Source organism: Paramisgurnus dabryanus, chromosome 12, assembly GCF_030506205.2.
Source record: "Paramisgurnus dabryanus chromosome 12, PD_genome_1.1, whole genome shotgun sequence".
Classification (NCBI taxonomy): Eukaryota; Metazoa; Chordata; class Actinopteri; order Cypriniformes; family Cobitidae; genus Paramisgurnus; species Paramisgurnus dabryanus.
The window spans coordinates 9492550-9513024 of NC_133348.1; the positions used below are offsets into that span (position 1 = coordinate 9492550).

General features: G+C 42.9%; 1 protein-coding gene across 1 annotated transcript in view; it reads right to left on the reverse strand.

The window, feature by feature from the left end:
* LOC135738491 (MAM domain-containing glycosylphosphatidylinositol anchor protein 2-like) overlaps window positions 1-20475 on the reverse strand; it is a 111119-nt gene that overhangs the window by 61745 nt on the left and 28899 nt on the right. The window contains exon 2 of the mRNA XM_065256576.1: window positions 4691-4830. Within this exon, the coding sequence (XP_065112648.1) occupies window positions 4691-4830 (140 nt within the window). The remainder of the gene's footprint in view (window positions 1-4690; window positions 4831-20475) is intronic.

Consider the following 20475-nt stretch of genomic DNA (forward strand, 5'->3'; position numbering starts at 1 on the left):
CTATGGCAGCACTGACCTAAGATGGCCGCCAAGTGACGACACAGCTGACTCCGCCTTGAGCTATCTAGCCTTTATATACATATCTATGGTCTGAACCTTAAATAATGTAAATCTATGAGTCTGATGTCCTATATGCATTTGTTGCACATGTCATTATGCACAGTTGATCAACCTTTAAAAAAAGATTCAACCTTCTTGACTAAGAAACCCCCAAAGATTCAATTAAGAAGAAAAGCAATGCAATGACACAAGCAATGCTTATGTCACTTAGCAACGCCATACGCTCTGGAGCGCTTTAATGCTTTGAAGAGGCGGAAAGCAGCACAGTCACGTTTTCCGTGTGGTTTTAGATGCGAAATGTGAAGTAAATGTGAAGAAATTGAGCATACTGTATGTGCTTGGCCATTTCAGTGGGTGCTTGAGCCGAGCCCTGAAGCACCCACGAGATCGCCACCTATGTGGGTGTTTATTGTAGCACTTCCATCCATAAAACAACAAGTAAGGAACCTTTTTGGGATTATAATGTTCAAGCCGTGCCAAAATCACATTCTGATGGTGTACTGGTGGCACAGATTGATACTTTGAGTGACCAAGAGAGAAAATCTTGCCTATTTGTTCTGCCCCCAAGCCAGCACGTCATCACTGATATCAGTTGCCTTCCCTTGTAAATAGTGCATTATCTGTCTGCTTACTCTGAGACTGCTGGCTGTTTGCATTCACACGAACATGAAGACATCTCGCTGGGTGAAATTGTACTTTATATTTTGCATAGTTTGTGACGTGCACAACACCGCAGGCCGCACTTCACCACCACGCTGATAACCGTTATGATAAGCGTCACAGCCCTATTCACTATGCTGGTCAGCAGCTAGTAAAACAATCACTATTGTTAGGTTGTAATTGATTTGTAAAATCAAAATATATTATTTTATTAAACTATACAATAAGTTTGCACATTGTAATGAGATGAGTGACATGGCTATACATACTTTAATCCTTAACACATTTCTAGTCTTCTATTCAGTTTTCCCGACCTAGGCATCTCATGTCTACCGTTATTCTTACCTCTCTCTATCTTTCATCTCTACATTATCTAATGATCCTGTGTGAGTGTGTGTTCTTGAGGTTCTGATTGATATGTGCTAAGTTGTATTTGACTTGATGTGAGGCTGGGTTCCGATGTAGATTAACTGAGCACAACACATCGTGCACATGATTGGTTAAAACTCGGTCACGCAATTTGTTTTTGTCGCCGGTGCCCCGCACTTATGAGCATGAAGCCTACCTTCCTAAGGAATGAATGAAAAGACGTTATTGGCTTTGTGTCAGTGGACACGCACCAGCAGCAGAGCGAGACTTCCAACCCATGTGATGGCCCCGGCCAAATTTAAAAGAACATGACCACATTTTGGGAATTTAGCTTATTCACCGTATCCCCAGAGTTGGATAAGTCCATACATCAATCCACTCAAGTAGCAGTGCTTCACCTTCTGAGAATATAGTTCCCTGTATGAAAACGGTTAAAGGATGGCTGTGTCTCATATCACCTTGTTATTTGTACAAGGTGTGACTATACAAATCACAACATATAAATACACATAATGTTTGCGTTATTTTGTCACTTATTGGGAGCAGTTTGCTAGCTGGAGCCATTCACTTCCAGTCTCTGTGCTAAGCTAAGCTAGCGGGGGCTGCGTCAGACAGAGTTACAGCACGCACGGAGATGAGAAAGGTATGTATGGACTTATCTAACTCTGGGCAAAGCTAAATTTCTCAACCAATCAGAATAAAGCATTAAACAGCCCTATGGTATAATAAGAAAATAACTTTTGCAGTCTTATTGACCTTTAACAGTTGAACTTTACATGATGTCACTTTAAAGTTAGACAACAATCAGGTCTGTTATTCTTGGCTATAATGAGCTGTCATGTGTTTCTTAATCAGACATTTGGCTTTACTGTATAATGGGGCTTTGGGTTGTACGCCTTGGCTCATCACGACATGTCTTGGTTTGCTTTTCCACTGCAGTTTAGTGTTGCTTTAAAGTGAGTGAGATTATAGACTTACATATGCACCGCCTCTACTGCAATGACATCATCGCAAATGCAACACAAACAAACACACAACAAAAGAGCAAATGGAGCATAACAATAAAATGATCTTCTCAATTCTCAGCATGTGGATCTTTTTACGGCTATAAAGGGAGTTTTGGGAACTTGTACAACAAAGCACAGATGATGACATCACTTGGTTTGCTCGGCGGCACACAAGGCTAAGCTAATCGTGCATTTAGTGATGACGCTGGTAGTGAAGATTCTTTCTGACCAATCAGTGATCTGCAGTCTTACACGTCATGTTTTAGTATCAGTACCTGGACCCCAACTGAAGTGGTACCAAAAAAGTATCAGGTACTACATAATGATCCACAAATGAGCCGTATCGCGTTGTACCATACTGTGGAAAAATGGCAAAAAGTCTACAGTACAGTATGTTAAATGACAGTGGAATTGGAAGGCCATTTTCCTTTGTACTGCCAGGAGAAACTTTACATCAAACAAGATGAAGTGCTCAGGATAAAGTGCCTAATATGGAGCACGAGTCTTAGCATCTCATTAATGTCTGGACTCTAATGAATCTCTTGCAGTTTGGAATGATGTTCCCAGATCCAAAGCGACAGACCAGAAGCTTCCCTGTGGTTAAACCTGAGCAGATATCATTTCAAAGGACACACAGGGAATCTTTGATCTTTCTGGCGCTCTCGTTTTAAAATGTTAATTAAGCGCAGAGAAGCGACGTGTCACCCATACAAGATACATGGCAGTCAGAAGGTCTCACTAATTCAAGAGGTTTCACCTTTTCAACTGAAATATAGGAATCAATAGCTGCTATGTGTGAACATACCGGGCAGGAGTGCACAAATTAATGGGCTGTATATTGATTAAAGGGGAATTAAATATTAATTAGGCTAAATGGGCCGAGTTAATCCCCATGACACCATCAAATCTTATTTCATTTATCCAATTCAGCAAAATGAGCTCGATGCAAAACAAGTTCACTGTCAAGACCAGAACCCATTTCTTCTGCTTTGTCTCTTCATGGTCATGTTGGTGAAAGAGATTTTAGGTGTTGCCAAAGTGAGAGAGATAAATCTGAGAGTCTGTCTTCCAACATGATCCCCGGACTGAGTCTGTGAGTTTGCCGCCAAATCACAATCTACTAATGCGTCAAGTTTTATATTTATTTATAACAGGTTTGAAACAATGAGTCCAAAGTAGTCCTCCAGATGGTTTTATCCATTGTGGTAGCCCTTTTTCACAAAACGGATGGAGACCCCTGGTTTATGATCTCTACCATTAGAAAACGTTGACTGGTCTATAAAGTTACTGTGGGATCCCAGTGGGACTGATAAATTAACTACATTAGAGGAACTTTTAGGAGAATCTTGTTTTTATTACGTCCTTTGCTGCAAACAAGAGCATCCATTCTCCAGTGTCTGAGCAGCATATTTATCAACGAGGCAAACCCCCCCCCCCCCCCCACATCTTCAGCTTGATTTAGGCCTCTGCAAATGGATTTATTCTGGGTTAGCGCTGTTTATCCGCTCGGCTGTTCGGCCACATCCAGCTGGGAAATATGTGAGGAGTAAACCCACCGCACAAAAATGGATTAGAGCACACAATCATTTCTCTTCGGTGGCTCGCTGGCGTCTCCTGGGGAAAGTGAGACAGACTGAGCGCTATAAGTGCCGTGGACTAAATTAAGACATTAATAAATAAGTCTGACACCGTCATTTTCCCTAATGTCTTAACTGAAGAGATTTAGTAAGGGAGGTGGATTACGAACGAAGGTACAGTAAAGTTCACCGGATTTTATTCACATTTAGAGTTGAAGCGATGTGATCTGTGATGTTCGGTCATCCATTTTAACCCCTAAAAACATCATAGGACACTGTCCACCAACATTAAAGAAACATCTACAGTTGACAGTGAAAGTACAGTATGTGCTTAACCTTCATGTCTATCCTCAAAAGGTCAAACTAAATAATCTCAATGAGCTGGTTTATATGCTCGGAATTTTATATGAGCCATTTTTATGAGAATTTTTTACCACATGCATAAAACTACACAGAAAATGGCCAGAATGGGTAACAGGGTTGCAGGTGTAGCCTAAATTGAAATCAGTCACATCTGGCTAGTCTGGGAGTGAATGCTGGTTTGTAGTTACTAATAAAATATTATCAACAACATTTAAAGGGGTCATATTATGAGATTTTTTAAAGATGTAAAATTAATCTTTGGTGTTTTGAAAGTGCATATGTGTTGGATAGTTGCAGATTAAGGGGTGGTGTTGTTGGAATTGGCATTGCTGCCTACCTAACAAAACAGTCAAAATCTAAACAACCTATTTTTTCACATGCTTGCAGAGAATAGTTTACCAAAACTAAGTAACTGGGTTGATTCTTATCACGTTTTCTAGGTTGATAGAAGCACTTGGGGACCCAATCATAGCACTTAAACATGGAAAAAGTCAGATTTTTACCCTATGACCCCTTAAAAGAAAGTCATAAGACATCAGTCAAGGTAGCACATGCTTCAAACCCCCCAGTCATCTCAGATGTTTAATTAAAGATGCTAAGATGTAATATGCACATGCGGGCTGTGATTGGTCAGTCCAGGATGACATCACTCACCTGTGGCCGTGGATGTCCGGTGACCAGGCAGGTGAGTTCAAGGGTCTCCCCCTCACGGATGGTGTAGACTCTCTCTGAGTAACGTTCCTCCTCTACGTTACACGTGTGACCTGAGTGCACGATACGAACAGTAGGGGGCGCTGTGAAGAGAGATGTGAAGAGAGGACGGTAAACATCTCCAAAATCAGCTTCCAGAATCAGCTACATTTGTGTTTTTGACTACAAGTCTCCTGGATAGATTTAAAAAATCAAACAATCTTGCCAACCACAATAAACTTCAGTGACTATTTAATCTAGGAGCAAAAAAAATAACAAAGTCTAGCGATGATAAAGAGTCACATCTCACTCATCAGCACTAAAGTTCACTGAGATCCCATTCATCGTTATTTGTGTGTTAACCATATTGACATATAAGTATTAATCTGCTTGTAAAGTCTGACTCACATAACCAGGTTTATGTCTGAGATCCATAAAGAACAGAAGACATCAATAGAAGAAAGTAAACCTGTGTGTGTGCGTGTGTGTGCGTGCGTGCGTGCGTGTGTGTGTGTGTGTGTTTTTATTTAACACAAGAAGAACATCTCATCTTAATACAGAACATGATTCATGATCTTTATTACAATGCATCTGATCATATATGAGCTCTGGTTTTAATATTCACTCTTGATAAACATATTTTTAGTTTCTCTAACAGAGTTCATCTTCACTCTATACCCTTAATCTTTGACGCACAGCTCATTTCTGTTCACTCAGTGGCCTAATTTTCTAGAAACACAGGCAGATGCATACGCATGCACGCACACACACACTAACATGCACACACACTCACATGCATGCACACACACACACACGCGTGCACACCCATACACACACACTCACATGCACACACACATGTGCACATGCACACACACGCATGCACGCACCCACACACACACACGCACACACACACACACCTATGATCATTTATTCTGAGGGAAACTATGTTGGTTCCCAAAATGTCAAATCCTCACGGGCTACAGAGTATCTTGAATATCATGCTGTGAACCTCATGGGGAAAAGAGTAATGTATTCTCAGTCTCAAGGCCAGGTGTGATATTACATTAAAATATTTAAATGAGAGCTGTACAAAATTCAACAGCTCTGGTTCTCTTCTTTACTTTCCTGGTAAAAGGCATACAAATATTTACCCTACACAGTTAACAAACAACCAATACATATTGATATAATTACTTCTTCATGAAAAATAAAGCAATATCAAATGTTTCAAGCATATTTCCTGAATGTTTTTGTTAGTAATTATTATTTGCTAGGGAGGAGCAGATTTAATCTCATCCTCTTTTGAACCCATTTTTGAGTGTTTGGCATTTGATCCCTTTCCTTTAAAGTGCACAGAAAGTCATTCATGTCATTGACAGGCTTATTGATGTATGATGTTTCCACGAGCTCATTTACATTTTAAGCCCTAAAGGTGAGGATTATTTATCCATACATGTATTCACAAACACAAACTGCAGGTGTTATTCTGAGCATTTACATTGAGAGTGAAGAGACACTCATTATACTGTATGATGTATCATAGCAACCAACAGGAGGAAAGTCATGTCACATCCACTCACAGCATGATGGGTCACAATTACAGCCATTACAACAAACGATGCTGTGTCATTACTGTAAATAACAACAAAACAATCACATTGGTCACCAAATATATCCTGCGTTCATCAGCGCTTTTATAGCACCACCCACACCTTATAGGAACTCAAACATCGGCAATTTTATCATTAAAAACGTCTCGGTTACGTATGTAACCCTCGTTCCCTGAAGGAAGGGAACGGAGACGTCACGTCGTGACCGACGAATTGGGAACTCGCTTAGAGAGACCAATCTGCTTCGTACTCTACTAAAACGCCAATGAACTTGGCATTGAGATATTTGCATAATGCTGGCGCCGCCCCGCCAGGTGCGTATATAAGCCACAGGTGCAAATATGGAAATTAGCTTCATTTCGCTGAGAAAGCCGGAAAGTGTGACCGGCCGATAAACAGCAGGGAGCAGCCCTGTGGCGACGGGACGTGACGTCTCCGTTCCCTTCCTTCAGGGAACGAGGGTTACATACGTAACCGAGACGTTCCCTTTCAGTCGGTCACTACGACGTCACGTCGTGACCGACGAATTGGGAATCCCTACCAAAACGCCACTGAGGGCTGACCTCTTCCAGTGTCTGCGTAAAGCCCTCCGGTTCCACTTAAGGATAAGGAGAATTAGGTTTTAAGGCAGAAGGCCGGGCACTAGATGTTCCTTTAACCCCACAGTAGTGCCAGCGACTGGGAAGCGCCCTATCTGAGCGGTATAGGGACGCTGCGGAAGCCACCGCCCCGTTAAGGGCTATTGGTGGGCGAAAGTCAACCGTAGTTGAGGTATAAATGACAGCCGTGGCTGTGTAAGCAAAGCAGTGCTCTGCTGAGGGAAACGTGGGCTAGTAGGATTAACCCCACGGAAAAATACTCACAAAGGAACCCGGTGGGACGCAATGTGGATGCCCGAGCCAAACACAGGTTCGCGAGGATGCAGCTAGTGAGAGGCTGGCAGCGGATGCTCCGCAACATCAGGCTGCCAAGGCAGCGGAGGAAGGCAAAACAATTTATTACGCGTTTTTGCCTCGAAGGTCTTCCATACTGAGCTCAGTTTGGAGCAGCAGTCGGAGGCTGCAAGCCGACCTGCGAGCCTGTTCTCTGTGCTTCCCCTAACGAGGAAAGAACACGAGAGGAGACAGGCTCGACACGAACACTGTAAAATTTAATGAACGTATTAGGTGTCGCCCAACCAGCAGCTCTGCAGATGTCTGTTAGCGAGGAACCACGAGCGAATGCCCAAAATGAGGCTACACTTCTAGTAGAGTGAGCTCTCAAATTAAATGGACAAGGAATGCCCTGCAGATTATAAGCAAGGGCGATAGTATCAACTATCCAATGAGACATCCTCTGCTTAGTGACAGCTTTCCCTCTCTGCTGGCCACCATAACAAACAAGAGCTGGTCTGAGGTCCTGAGGCTTTGTGTGCGATCCACGTAGATGCGTAACGCTCGTACGGGGCATAATAAAGCCATGGTTGGGTCTGCCCTCCTCCGGGGAGCAGCGCTTGCAAGCTCACCACCTTATCTCTGAAGGGAGTGGTGGGAACTTTGGGCACGTAGCCTGGTCTGGGTCTCAGTGAGACAGCAGGACCAAACTGAAGGCACGAATCGTCAACAGAGAATGCATGTAAATTCCTTACTCTCTTACGGAGACCAATGCTAGCAGGGTCAGAGTTTTCATTGACAAAAACTTCAGACTCGCAGACTGCAAAGGCTCGAACGCGGAACCTGTAGTAGGGCTTCAGCACCATGGACAGGTCTCAGGAGGAATAGAGGGAGGGCGCGAGGGGTTTAGCCTGCGAGCGCCTCTTAAAATCTAATAACCAAATCATGCTGCCAACTGATCTGCCGTTAATAAGCGAGTGATGAGCAGAAATAGCGGCGATATCAACTTTAATGGTGGAGGGTGACAGCCTACCATCTAACCTGTGTTGAAGATATATAAAAGCACAATGTTAAGCATTCTCTGGGGTCCTCGCGTTGCGAAGAGCACCAGGTGACGAAAAGGGTTTCATTTAAGCGCGTAAGCCCGTCTTGTGGACGGTGCTCGTACCGCGTCGATGGTGTTAGATACCGCTTGCGATAAATCACCTAAACCTTGCGCGCGCTCAACGACCATACATGGAAATCGCACAGGTCGGGGCGCGGGTGCCAAAATGTGCCCCTTCCTTGAGAAAGAAAGTCCTTCCTCAGGGGAATTCGCCAGGGAGGGGCTGTCGCGAGGAGCATTAACTCTGAAAACCAATTCCTGGTCGTCCAGTACGGGGCGACTAATAAAAGGCTCTCCTCGTCCTGCCTGACTTTGCACAGTGTCTGTGCGATTAAGCTCACTGGAGTGAATGCGTATTTGCGCATCCCCCGCGGCCAGCAGTGTGTCAGCACATCCACGCCGAGGCTGTCCTCGGTTAGTTAATAAAACAGGCGACAGTGGGTATCGTCCGGTGACGCAAATAGATCTATCTGCGCACGACCGAACTTATTCCAAATTAGCTGGACCATCTGGGGGTGGAGTCGCCATTCTCCGGGGCGCGCAGCTCGGGAAAGCGCGTCCGCCGCTGTATTTGAGCGTCCCCGGAAAGTGAATGGCACGAAGGGACCTCAGATGCTTCTGACTCCAAAGGAGGAGATGACGAGCGAGATGCGACAGGTGACGAGAGCGCAAAAACTGCCTTAACGGTAAATAACGCAACAGTCGCAATGTTGTCGGTGTCGGCTAATACATCCTTCCCTCGCATCTCCATAGCGGAGCGTACAAGTCCCAGATATACAGCGCACCGCTCGCGGCAGTTGGGGTGCTATGCACACCCCTGAGACTGCAAGCCCGTCATACGTGGCTGCTCACCCCGTGCTGGGGGCATCGCATGCTACAGAATGCCAGGAGACCCGACTCAGAGGCATATCTTGCTATCAGAAATGCTGGGTCTGACCACGGGGTAAAATAGAAATGACACGCAGGTGTAATGGTACACGGTGTATGCCATTGCGCCACGCTCTCCTCGAGACTCGATCGTAGAACCAATGCTGAAGCGGTCTCATATGAAGCAGCTCGAGCAGATGTCACGCCGCAGCTGCTGCCATATGTCCAGGAGCTTCTGAAATTGTTTCAGAGGGACCGCGTACTTCCCTCGAATTAAACCGAGGCAAGTCCGAACTGACTGGTTGCGCGCTCTTGTAAAACACGCCAATAAATCGATCGAGTCTATTTCCATACTGAGAAAAGGATCCTCTGCACGGGGCAAAGTTGCTCTTTTCCCAGCTGACCTGATGACTTAAACGAGCGAGATGCTGAAGCATTAAATCTCTGTGTTCGCGCACGTTTGCCAAGAACGAGCCATTATAGTTGACGTAAATATAAGCAGAATGCGAACAACGCTCTCACTCTCGGAGATTTAAATGCCGTGACTAGCACATGGAGACACGGGGAGAGAGAGACAGCTCGAATGGTGTACTTAGTATTAGTATGTCCACTCCATGAACTCAGAGCGAAAAACGGTCTAAGGCGAGGGGAGATGGACACATGAAGTACACGTCTACAGGTCTATGCTGCAAACCGATCTGAATATATAAATACGAGCCTCTGCGTATCATCCTAAAGGATCAGATTTGTAGAGCCGGTGCGTAAATAAATCGGTCGTAACCCACCGCGTATTTTTGGGTACTATGAGATAAAGGCTGGAAAAACCCTATCATCATTCTCGGTAAGAGGGACCGGCTCGAAACGTCCTTCGCCAGCAGGACATCGACTTTTGCACGCAGTACATGTGCATCGGACGCTTCACTATAGTGAAACGAATGCCCGAGAATTTGGGGGAGTGCCGGTAATTGTATTACGTAACGGAGGCGGATAGTGCGTAAAACCCAACGAGACGGGCTGGGAACTGAAGCGAAGCATCCCGGGACCGTACGAGGAGAATTAACGACACTACCGAAGTACCCGCGGTGGGGCAGCGAAGCGAGACAGGTGATACTGCCGGTGCGTCTGCTCTGACAGCATAAACATCTACAGTATGTGTGTGTGAGACACTGACCTGAGCCCGCTGAGGGTGACGGTCGTCTGGTCTCCTCTGCGGAGAGCGCAGACTCCGATGAGGGTGCTGGTGGTCCGGTCTGCTCAGTGGAGAGCTCGGACTCCTCAGGACACCCGCTGGCGATAGAGGAGAGGTAGGGTGAGCAGGTGTACGCTCACGGCTCTCTCGATCCTCCGGAGACCTGGAGAGGAAAGAGGAATGCACTCTTATGTGTGGTTAAGTGGGTACCGGCTGGACAGCCGGTGGAACATATGCAAACCAAGGATTTTCCACTCGACCCTCTACCGGGGGAAGGAGCGAATCACTGTCTCCTGAAGAGTGATCCTCTGCCACTCCGGGTCGCCCGTCTCTGGCCACTTAAACTCCCGATTTTCACGGGAAGCGGCTAAGCGGGCGGGGCGAGCTGCTGACGACCGGTTCCCCTGCGCTGCCGAGATGGGGTCCGAGGAGGGGAACGGAGGTGGCCGCCGCAGGACGCGGACGGCGAGAGGCAGACTGAGGAGCCGGCGTTGGTGGACCAGGGCAGCTCTCATCCGCCGGGACACGACCTAGGAGATCGCCTCAGTCTGCGCAGCGGAGCTGTACGACTCCCCGGGCTCGCCGAAGAGGCCGGTCTGTGAGACAGGAGCATTCATGAAGTTGTTCCGTCATATAAGTCAGACATAGCCAAGGGTGGCGATCTTGAACACTGTGGTGGACATCGCACGACTGAAGGTCGCGGCTTCCCTCGTATATCTTTAAAGCCTCGTTTGGTGAACCTGCAGTACGTTAATGCGTGCAGGGCTGAAGCCGCGTCTCCGCATGCCTGATGGGCAGCGCCCGTAACCGGACGACTGTCTATACAAAGCCGGGAGGAGAGGGTTGGGAGGTCCCTCCAGGAATGCAGCTGCATCGCAACCCCCCGCTCAACTGAAGGGATCCCCCCTTAGCGGCTCCGTTAGTGAGGGAGATGAGGGGTGAAGCTGAACGGCCGAGACGGCCGCAAATCACGTCAGCTCTTCGTGCCGTCGGGAAAGGCAGGCACAGGAGGTGAGGACCGTAGAGGCCCGGGCAGCTCCGAAGTACCAATCATGTGGGCGGGACGGTTCGGGCGGAGAGGGATTAACCCCTCCAACTCTACCGTTTCCGCCGCTCGAGCGGGCACGGCCGACATCTCCGGGAGGACTCCGCCTCGGAGGGAAAAAATGGGCACCCCTCTGATGCTGTAGAAGTGACGGGACCAGAAGGAGGTCCAGTGGATTCGGCAGAAATCGCAGAACACGACTCTGCAGTCTCCACCGGAGCCTCAACCGGCTGAGGATGAGAAGGCCGGTAGGTGAAGGACGCATCCTCCGTCCTACTCAGCGTAGTGATGCGAAGAGCGTCCTGCGAGCGCTTGACAGCCGCACCATGGCGGCGTTCAGCACTGCAAAGGCGCGGACGCCGTTCCCGTAGAAACGACAGTCGTCTCCGCAATCCAAGAGGGTTATGCTCTCACAGAGAGAGCAAAAGCTCTCCACGAACGCAGCCTCGGAGTGCTCGATGCCATAGCACGAAGACAGCGCTCGTGACCGTCACTGGAATCCCTGTACTTCTCGCACCCAAGATCGCACGGAGGAAAAGCTATCCTGAAAAGGACGCTGATCTCCGAATATACGAGAGAGTGGCTGTCTTTAAAAAGACACAGAGCTCTCACGTATCACTCTTTAGGGAAATCACTCTTAGGTGCTCAGCTGATGATGCGCACAGGGAGAGGCAACGCACACACTAAACTCAAAACAAAAAAGATGCAGAGCAGTGGAATACTGCGAGCGTCCGCTGTGTCAGTACTGCTTGTCAATCAACTTCAGCAACCGTTCCCAGAAGAGCAGAGAGTAGCTTCTCAGTAGCAGATAATGCCGGCTTTCGAAGCGAAAAAAGCTAATTTCCATATTTGCACCTGTGGCTTATATACGCACCTGGCGGGGCGGCGCCAGCATTATGCAAATATCTCAATGCCAAGTTCATTGGCGTTTTAGTAGAGTACGAAGCAGATTGGTCTCTCTAAGCGAGTTCCCAATTCGTCGGTCACGACGTGACGTCGTAGTGACCGACTGAAAGGGAACCATGTTATTTACAATGTTTATAGTATCAGTAAACAACACTAAAGTAAATGAGATCAGGTGTTGTAAATGTAAGTGATTGCATAAGTTTGCAATTGTAAAGACTTAAAGAATTCAGTTTCAATAAATGCTCAATAAGGACTGGAGAGAAAGTTTTGAGAGTACTGAATGTCAAATTGAAAACACAAGTGTTGAAAAATTCATGATATAAATGTTTGAAAAATCTAAGATCTGGCAGTGATTCATATGTTATTTTAATAATATCTCAGTTGAAATAGTTTAAAGGTTCTTGAAAAGAAGATGGTTTGATGTTGAATATTTTAACAAACATGAGGCCCTCAGTGAGATGCATTAATATAAATCAAACCCTTTATTCATGCACATTATTCCACACAAAACACTGCACTGATATATCTCAAATCTTTCATTAAAAATCAGTGACCTGTATCCAGTATGTATGTATAATAATAAAGTATTGCCCTATAGATTTTAGCTGTTGTCAGGTGAGCCCTTTGTGCTTGATGGAAGCGTGTGTTTGAATACAGTAAGACCGATAATGATTTATTTGACATGCAGGTTACAAGGAAGATTAAAGAGAAAATATGAAGGATGTGTCCATGAATCCTTCAGGTCATGCAGGTAAGATTCATTCTGTCTCTGCAATGCGTACTTCCAAGGCCAGATGCTGTTTATCGTAACCAAAACTTATAAACGCATGAAATGGTTCAGCTTCATAATATAATGTTTATTAATGCGGCGTGTTTATATAAGCAGTTCTTCAAAATCTCTTCTGTCAGAAATGTTTCTCTTGCAGAAAGAAAATGTAAGAATGACATTTTAATGATCTGATCCCGTGCTTTTCATCAGATTCACTTTCACCTGCTGTGATGGCTTAATGCACACATTCAATTATTTTAAACTTCTCTTATTTGGGTCACATTGAAAAGTCCATTAAATCTTAGTTTGCTCATCAGCTCAATTCATGGTTTGAGGATCTGTGATAAGCAGGAGATTAGATTTAAACCAGCATGTGTTCATTTACCCTGAAAACTGTCAGAAAGGTTTATATCCATCATGAACGTGCAGTCAGAAAATAAACAAAAGGTGCTTTAAATAAATACAGTATTATTGGTTTACAGAAAAACTATAGGCATAGAGATGAATTAAAATGACAAACACAGGGTTAAAGTTATTACAGACATAATTTTTTAAAAAGCTTTTCATTTATGTGTGTTTGACATTTAGACAGAAAAACAGAAGAAAGCTTCTTCTCCTCTGTAAAGGTCAATGCTAATTGAATTATTTTTAAATTAATTTATTTCTTTGACTGGTGGACAGCATAACCTATTAAATTCTGTGCATATGTTGTATACATTTACCATCACAGAGCACACAAATTACCATATTTAATGTTTATGCAAATTAACTTTCACTGTTTTAAAATCACATTATTGCTCACTATCCATTATTTTTTCATGTATATTTTGATGAAGCTGTTACACTACGCAAACTCAAACACAATCAATTAAACTATAGAGGTTAGCCCGTGTGTTTTATCTACAGTCAGAGCTATATATCACAGAGACAGTGTATGGGATTGAAGAAATATGTTTGTGCTAAAACAAATGGATGTTCAGCTAATTCAATTCAAACACATTTTATATTTGGTATGCAGTTGGGGTAACGTTTATGTGATGGATGTCCTTTCTCAGGTCTTCAGTTGTAATATTACCGTATCATCACAGAACACACATACAGTATTAATCTGTTACGGCCTTTAAGGGTCACCAGAACTGCTTTTATGGCTCAGTGATGTTCTGCATTGTGTTTTTATAATTTCTGTTTATAATTCTTGATTTAAAGATGCTCTTATTGTCTCTTTAAAGTCATCATGAAACTATATTTAAACCCCATGAGTTTAGTTTAAAACATTATCTTTATTCATGGTCGGTTCTCGTCTTTGTTATGTGTGTATTGCATCATCATCATCTTTTGAATCTGTCTTCATTTGAATCAAAAGTATACGTAGGGTTTGGATGCATGCAATACCACTGCTGGCCTATAGGGGACCATAAGGAGCAGTAAACTGGTCTAAATGGATGACACCACGAGTTAAAACTCATGTAAACATCTCTGTACTCTTTCATGCACAATCTCTCATAAATGGCTTCCAACGATGATGTACAGTAGCTTGCATGCGCTCCTGTCCTTTTTAATGCCATTTTTATTGAGGCCTGCCAGGGCACAGCTGTCACCTTGTGGACTTTCACTCTGAAATACGAGACAAAAGATGACCTGCCGGTGCAGTACGGTCCATAGGAGCCATTTGTCAAAATGATAGCTTCTAATTAAATATTAATTTATAACTCTTATGCCTTGCAACATACGGTAGGTTTATTAATAGTTTGTTTAATTTATAGCAGGTAACACTGTGCTTCTCTGAAATGCTTTTAATTGGTCCAATGAAGTTAAACAAACCTGTAGATCAGCTAAAAACTGCCACATTGGACGTCCCATCCCGGACAAATCAATTAAGCCCAAAATACGAGATGTCTCGGCTAATACGGGACGGTTGGCAAACCTACCCACACGGTAAGCTGCTCCTCGTGGACGTGTAAAAGTAAAGGATACCTGGGCCCTTTGGACGTGAAGAGAGCTGATGTAATGGACACATTCAAACAAATGCACACAGGTTTGGAGTGTGATTGAAGTGCTACCATTACTCCATGCCCTTCACAGCGAGTGAAATGAAGTATATTTGTTATTTGGCAGAATGGTGCCCGCCGCAGTGGGCAAACCCTCATCAGTTCTTCAGCACTGAAGTCATTCAGAAGAAAAGCACACAACAGCCGTCATTTGTCATAAGAGAGATGCTCGACCTGCTCTCAGAAGAGAAACTGACGGCTCAATTTCAGTCTTTTTTCGGCTCTGGATCCTCTTCTAAAAGCGTTCATCACAGAATCCATCAGTGCTCTTAAAGTTATCACCACAATCACACAGTCAATACGACACCTATCTGTCTCATCAGACGGGTTTTTAGGTAAACAAGCCCTGGACTGCAATATAGCAAAAACCCCACTTTGTATCAGCCTGTTGTATTCTTGCATCTGAGAAAATGTTGGGTTTACTCTGCATGACTATCTCACGACATCATCCGTCTTCTTAAGAGAAAGATCTCCAGTCTTGAGTAATGCTATCCACATTCATTTTAAAGCTCTGTATTGTTACTGCACCGGAGTAAAATCTCTCTTGAAATAATCGGTTTAGTCTCTGCAGTCTGTCTGTATTGATGAATGTCTTCTGGAAGAAGATCTGTGCCATGTCAAATGTGTCTATGCCAATGAAACGGTTCTTAAAAGACTATAAATCAAACTTGAGTTTTTGTGAATGTGTCACCTGTGAGAAATCACTTCAGTGCAATGTGATAGAAGACATTAGTCAAACAAACAAACAAACAAACAAACAAACAGGAATGATGTTATGAGGGTCACACAGGCATCTGATCAAACACACATGAGGATTGAAAAATGAGACGAACAAAAAAGCAGCTTAGAGAAATACAATCATGAAAGTGATGATGTCAATGAAGATCAAGAAAGATGCAACACAGAGAAAATGACAGCGATGGATAGAGTCAACATGTTCCTCATTCACAAAGTTTTCAAAGCAAACATCTGTGTTCATTTCAGACTGAAGATAATGAAAGATATAAAACACACTAATGCACACACACTCACCCCCCACACACAAACATGTGCACACACAAAAAACACACAAGCACACCAACACTTACTTTTGCGTTTATGTGTTCAGGTACAAACCTGAATATAATCCTACTACTGGAAATATTGAACAATGGACTTAAGTATGTGGGCGCTGTGATTCACTTATAATAAAAAAGAAATGAAAATATATTCTGTGTATGACTGCTTTCTAAATGCCACATCTATAATATGTTTCTAATTAAAACTACATTTTTTAAATAAACATAATATAAGCATACATGATATGGTTTTTAAAGAATGCCTTCATGGGTGTTAAAGAACTCATTATTTCTAAAAATAAATGTAATATAATATAAATGAAAATAAATGTAATGTTAGGTCAGTGTGACGCATTATCTGATAACAAAAGTAAACAACAGTAATGCTTTAATATAATATATTATATATCATAATATATATGACATCATATTACATTCATTTATAAAGCATTACCGTTTTTAGGAAAACATTCTTATCTCTGTAGATATACATGTTAAACATAAAGGAGCTTGAAAGGTTTCTCACAGGGATGCCATACAGTAGAAGAACCATTTTTGGTTCCTCAAAGAACTTTTTTGAAACAGAAAGGTTCTTTAGATGTTAAAGAACCATTTAGACCTTCTATGGCATCATGATTTTATAAGTGTAGGTTTCACATAGAGATATTGACAACCGAAAGCTTCACTTCACAACAGCTGAAAGTAGAAATCATTCAGAAGAGTAAAACACAGCAGTCGGGAAGAGAAATTGAATTTCTATCTCTTTCTGAAATGTTTGGATGAGAGACTGATAAATGTCCTGATTTACAAATGTGATTGAATCAGTTTGTATAAATGACTCCACATGAAGTGTGTTGATTTACTCTCATGAGAGCAGAAAACTAAAGATGAACAGGGACAGAACTGTGACGTTGTTTGTATACTATAGTAAATCTACAGCAATGATACAGAAATATACTGCATGATTTATTCATACTGATGATGACAAAACCCCACACAAGGTCAAAGGTGGATGTGGGTGAAGATGTGATGGACGGACCGGTTACAAAGACACTTTAATTCACTCCTTATTACTTACGATGCCCTGAACAGTTTACCTAGTTATGGTCAAAGCCCCATTACACGTGTCAAATTACAACATATCATCTTAAACGATGATGAAAGATGCTGGAGAAATGGTGAGATGTGCATCTTTATTTTGCTGTATATGAATCAATTGTCAGATTCCAAACCTCAATCAGTGGGATTTTTTCTGTTGGTTTTGCGAAGCTTAAGTTTAGTCCCAGACTAAAACACGTTTGACTGAAACAACTCTCCCTAACACAACTTTAAGGGACAGGGTTTATCCAAGTCCCAGACTAAAAAGCTTGTTTGAGCTGCCCAAATTGAAAAACACCTTTTGTATTGATGCATCTTAACATATATAGCTGCCATTGTTTTGTCTCAAGATGCACACCAGTATTGGTTTTTTTTTTTTTGTAAGGTTTGTTTGTAAAAACTACTTAAAACTACTCAACTGCTATTGTTTTGCACACCAGTGTGGTTTTCTACTAAGGCTCATTTATAAATGTCATCATTAAACTGTGACCTAATCCTGGCTTAATCAAAACCCTGTCTGTGAAACCAGACCTGGCCTGCCGTTATATTTTGGGGGTCTTGAGAAGAATAAGAGCGAGTTTTTATCTGTTGTAAAGTTTTCTTGATGTTTGGTTAATTTCAGCTTTGACTGTGCACACAGCTGAGAGAAGCAGGTCAATGTATCACAGCCTCGCTCTCTGGTCCGGCGTACACATGTATGATTGATTACGATACATCCCACTTTAATTGAAAGTCAACAGCATCTACAGATACCTGTCAGTATGATAAAACCACTAATGCTTTTCTGCTGAAGCTTATCTGACCCTTGAGAAGTTCCTCCACAGCTCAGGAACACCAATGAAAGAAAGTAGCCGGGTAATCTTTCAAAAAGCCTTTTCATCCGGTTCAATATGACAGAAAGGATATGGATTCACGGGTCATTTATTTTTAAGATAGATCAGAACTGTAAGAAACTACACTGTGCACATCAAAGCGTTCGAACTTAAACCAAGATTTTATTATTAAACTTTAGAGGAAAGCAAACTCACAGAAGATGTACAGTAGAGTAGCAATCATCATCAGCATCATTATACAACAGCTCCTAATGTTTGAAAATATGCTGTGAGAATATTCATAAGTGCTTTTTTATTTTTAGGTTCACGGTAAATGTAGCTAACCTCTTACTGATCATAGATCATGGGCGGGGAAAGATCTTCATAGAACTTAAAGTGTTTCATGCATCAGACTTCTTCTCCAAAAGCAATGTGCAGGAAACGCTTAAATGACTAAAGGACAATTGAATTTTTGTTAAGGACTTTTGTTAGAGATCAGATTCATAGCGTTGATCAAAACACACAGAGATTTTACTGTTGAGTGAATGCTTCAGTGTTTTATAAGTTGGGTAAGAGCACCACCTAGTGGATAATAGTGGAAATATGTATTAGCGTAAAAACTCATCATTGGCAGGGAAGCGTTTTCTCTTAATTGAAAAGATAATTTATCAATTGGGGAAAGAGTTAAATACGGGTGATTTATTTAATACTGTAAATAATTGCATTTAAATTTTGTAAAAAATCTAATTTATTGTTATTCGATGTTATATTTTTTATGTCCTTTTTAGTCAGTCCATCCTGCCCCTGAGGAGATCTGTGCATGGCACTGTCGGTGTGTCATTCTAAGCAGAGCCGATCCTCCCTATACGCAGGGTACGCAAACTGCATAGGGCCCCTTGCTCTTAACTTGCCTAGCACAGACCAGTTAGCGAGTGACATCATTGTGTCGTGAGAGCCATGTGAAGGCATTACAAGCAGTCTGATCTCACGATACTTTAAAGGGTGTGTTAAAAGGTATTACATGCATTCTGCAGTTGTAAAAAAGCAGTTGGACGTGTTACAGAGTAGTTCTGTGTCGAATGCACTTTGCCTAGCCTGGTCCAACCAGACTCTCGTACATTCATTTCATTTGTACAGAGAGTCTGGCCACACTCCATTGCAAAGCGTTACTTCCGTTAAGGAGGGTCCATTGTTGAAGTTTAAAACTATTGGATCTGCCCAGAGTCACTCAGGATCTGCCAAAGCCTAACGCTAACATGTGGTCGTGACGTATATCATGCACCGAAACCGGACGGAAACAACAAGTCAGAATAATCAGACAAACAAAACTTAGCAAACCTGGTTCTTGCTCCGGCTTTAACTTCTGTATACTCGGCAGTTTTGCAACAACGGACCGAATAGCTTTTCTCACGTCTTTCTCCACTGCCATTACTGAACTACAACTCAAACTGACGCACAACCTCAACGTCATCGTTCTTAGCCACCCCCATCTGTTCGCTGATTGGTCCTGCAGATTTTTGCAGGAGAAAACGAAACTCTATAGAGAAATCCAAGACGTACTGCTGAAGCGAAATGAAAATTAAGCGGAAGCACGTAGGAGGGCGGAGCCAGGCTACACTTCGCCAGGGTTCGTAAAAGTTTCAGAATTTTTTTTTTTAAACGGGTGTTATGTTATAAATCGGCACGTATGTGCATATAATGTAAATGACACAAACATGTAGTGAATCATAAGTTATTCAGTGTTGTATACAGTGTTGCATGTTGCTCGCTCCTCCCGCAGCTCGTGACTCTTCCTTCCGAATGTACCCGAATCTTATTAGAAACAATCGCTGGAGCTGATTTGTTTTTTATAAATCTGATGAAACTAAAGACTCTTCTGAGCTATGAAGGATGTAATTCTACTCTATAGATACTTAAGATTAACATGAGATGAGCAGAAACAGTGTGTGTTATGGGATCTTTAATTCCAGTTGTCAGACAGTCTGTACAGTTCTGCATGCAGTCAATGTGCCAATCAATATATAGATATGAATTAAAGCTATCCACCCAGAGCAGAAAAGACAAAAAGCGCCATAAAGGTTAAGAACACATTAATGTTTTAAATTCCTATTTAGTCTTGACTAATCATGCAATGAATTTATTACAAACACTCTATAGTCCAAATGTTCAGATTCAATATTAGTCCTGTGTGTTTGGTTAGAAATGCTTGTACGCTAGCCTAGAAATCTAGACGCACCCTAGCGGCCGCAAAATATATTTGCTGCCAGGGTTTAGTCTAGGCACTCACAATACACTTAACAGTTCCAAAAACCAAAATTTGGTCAGGCCAATCACATCGTGTGTAGCGTCTGTGGGGCGGGCTTAACATGA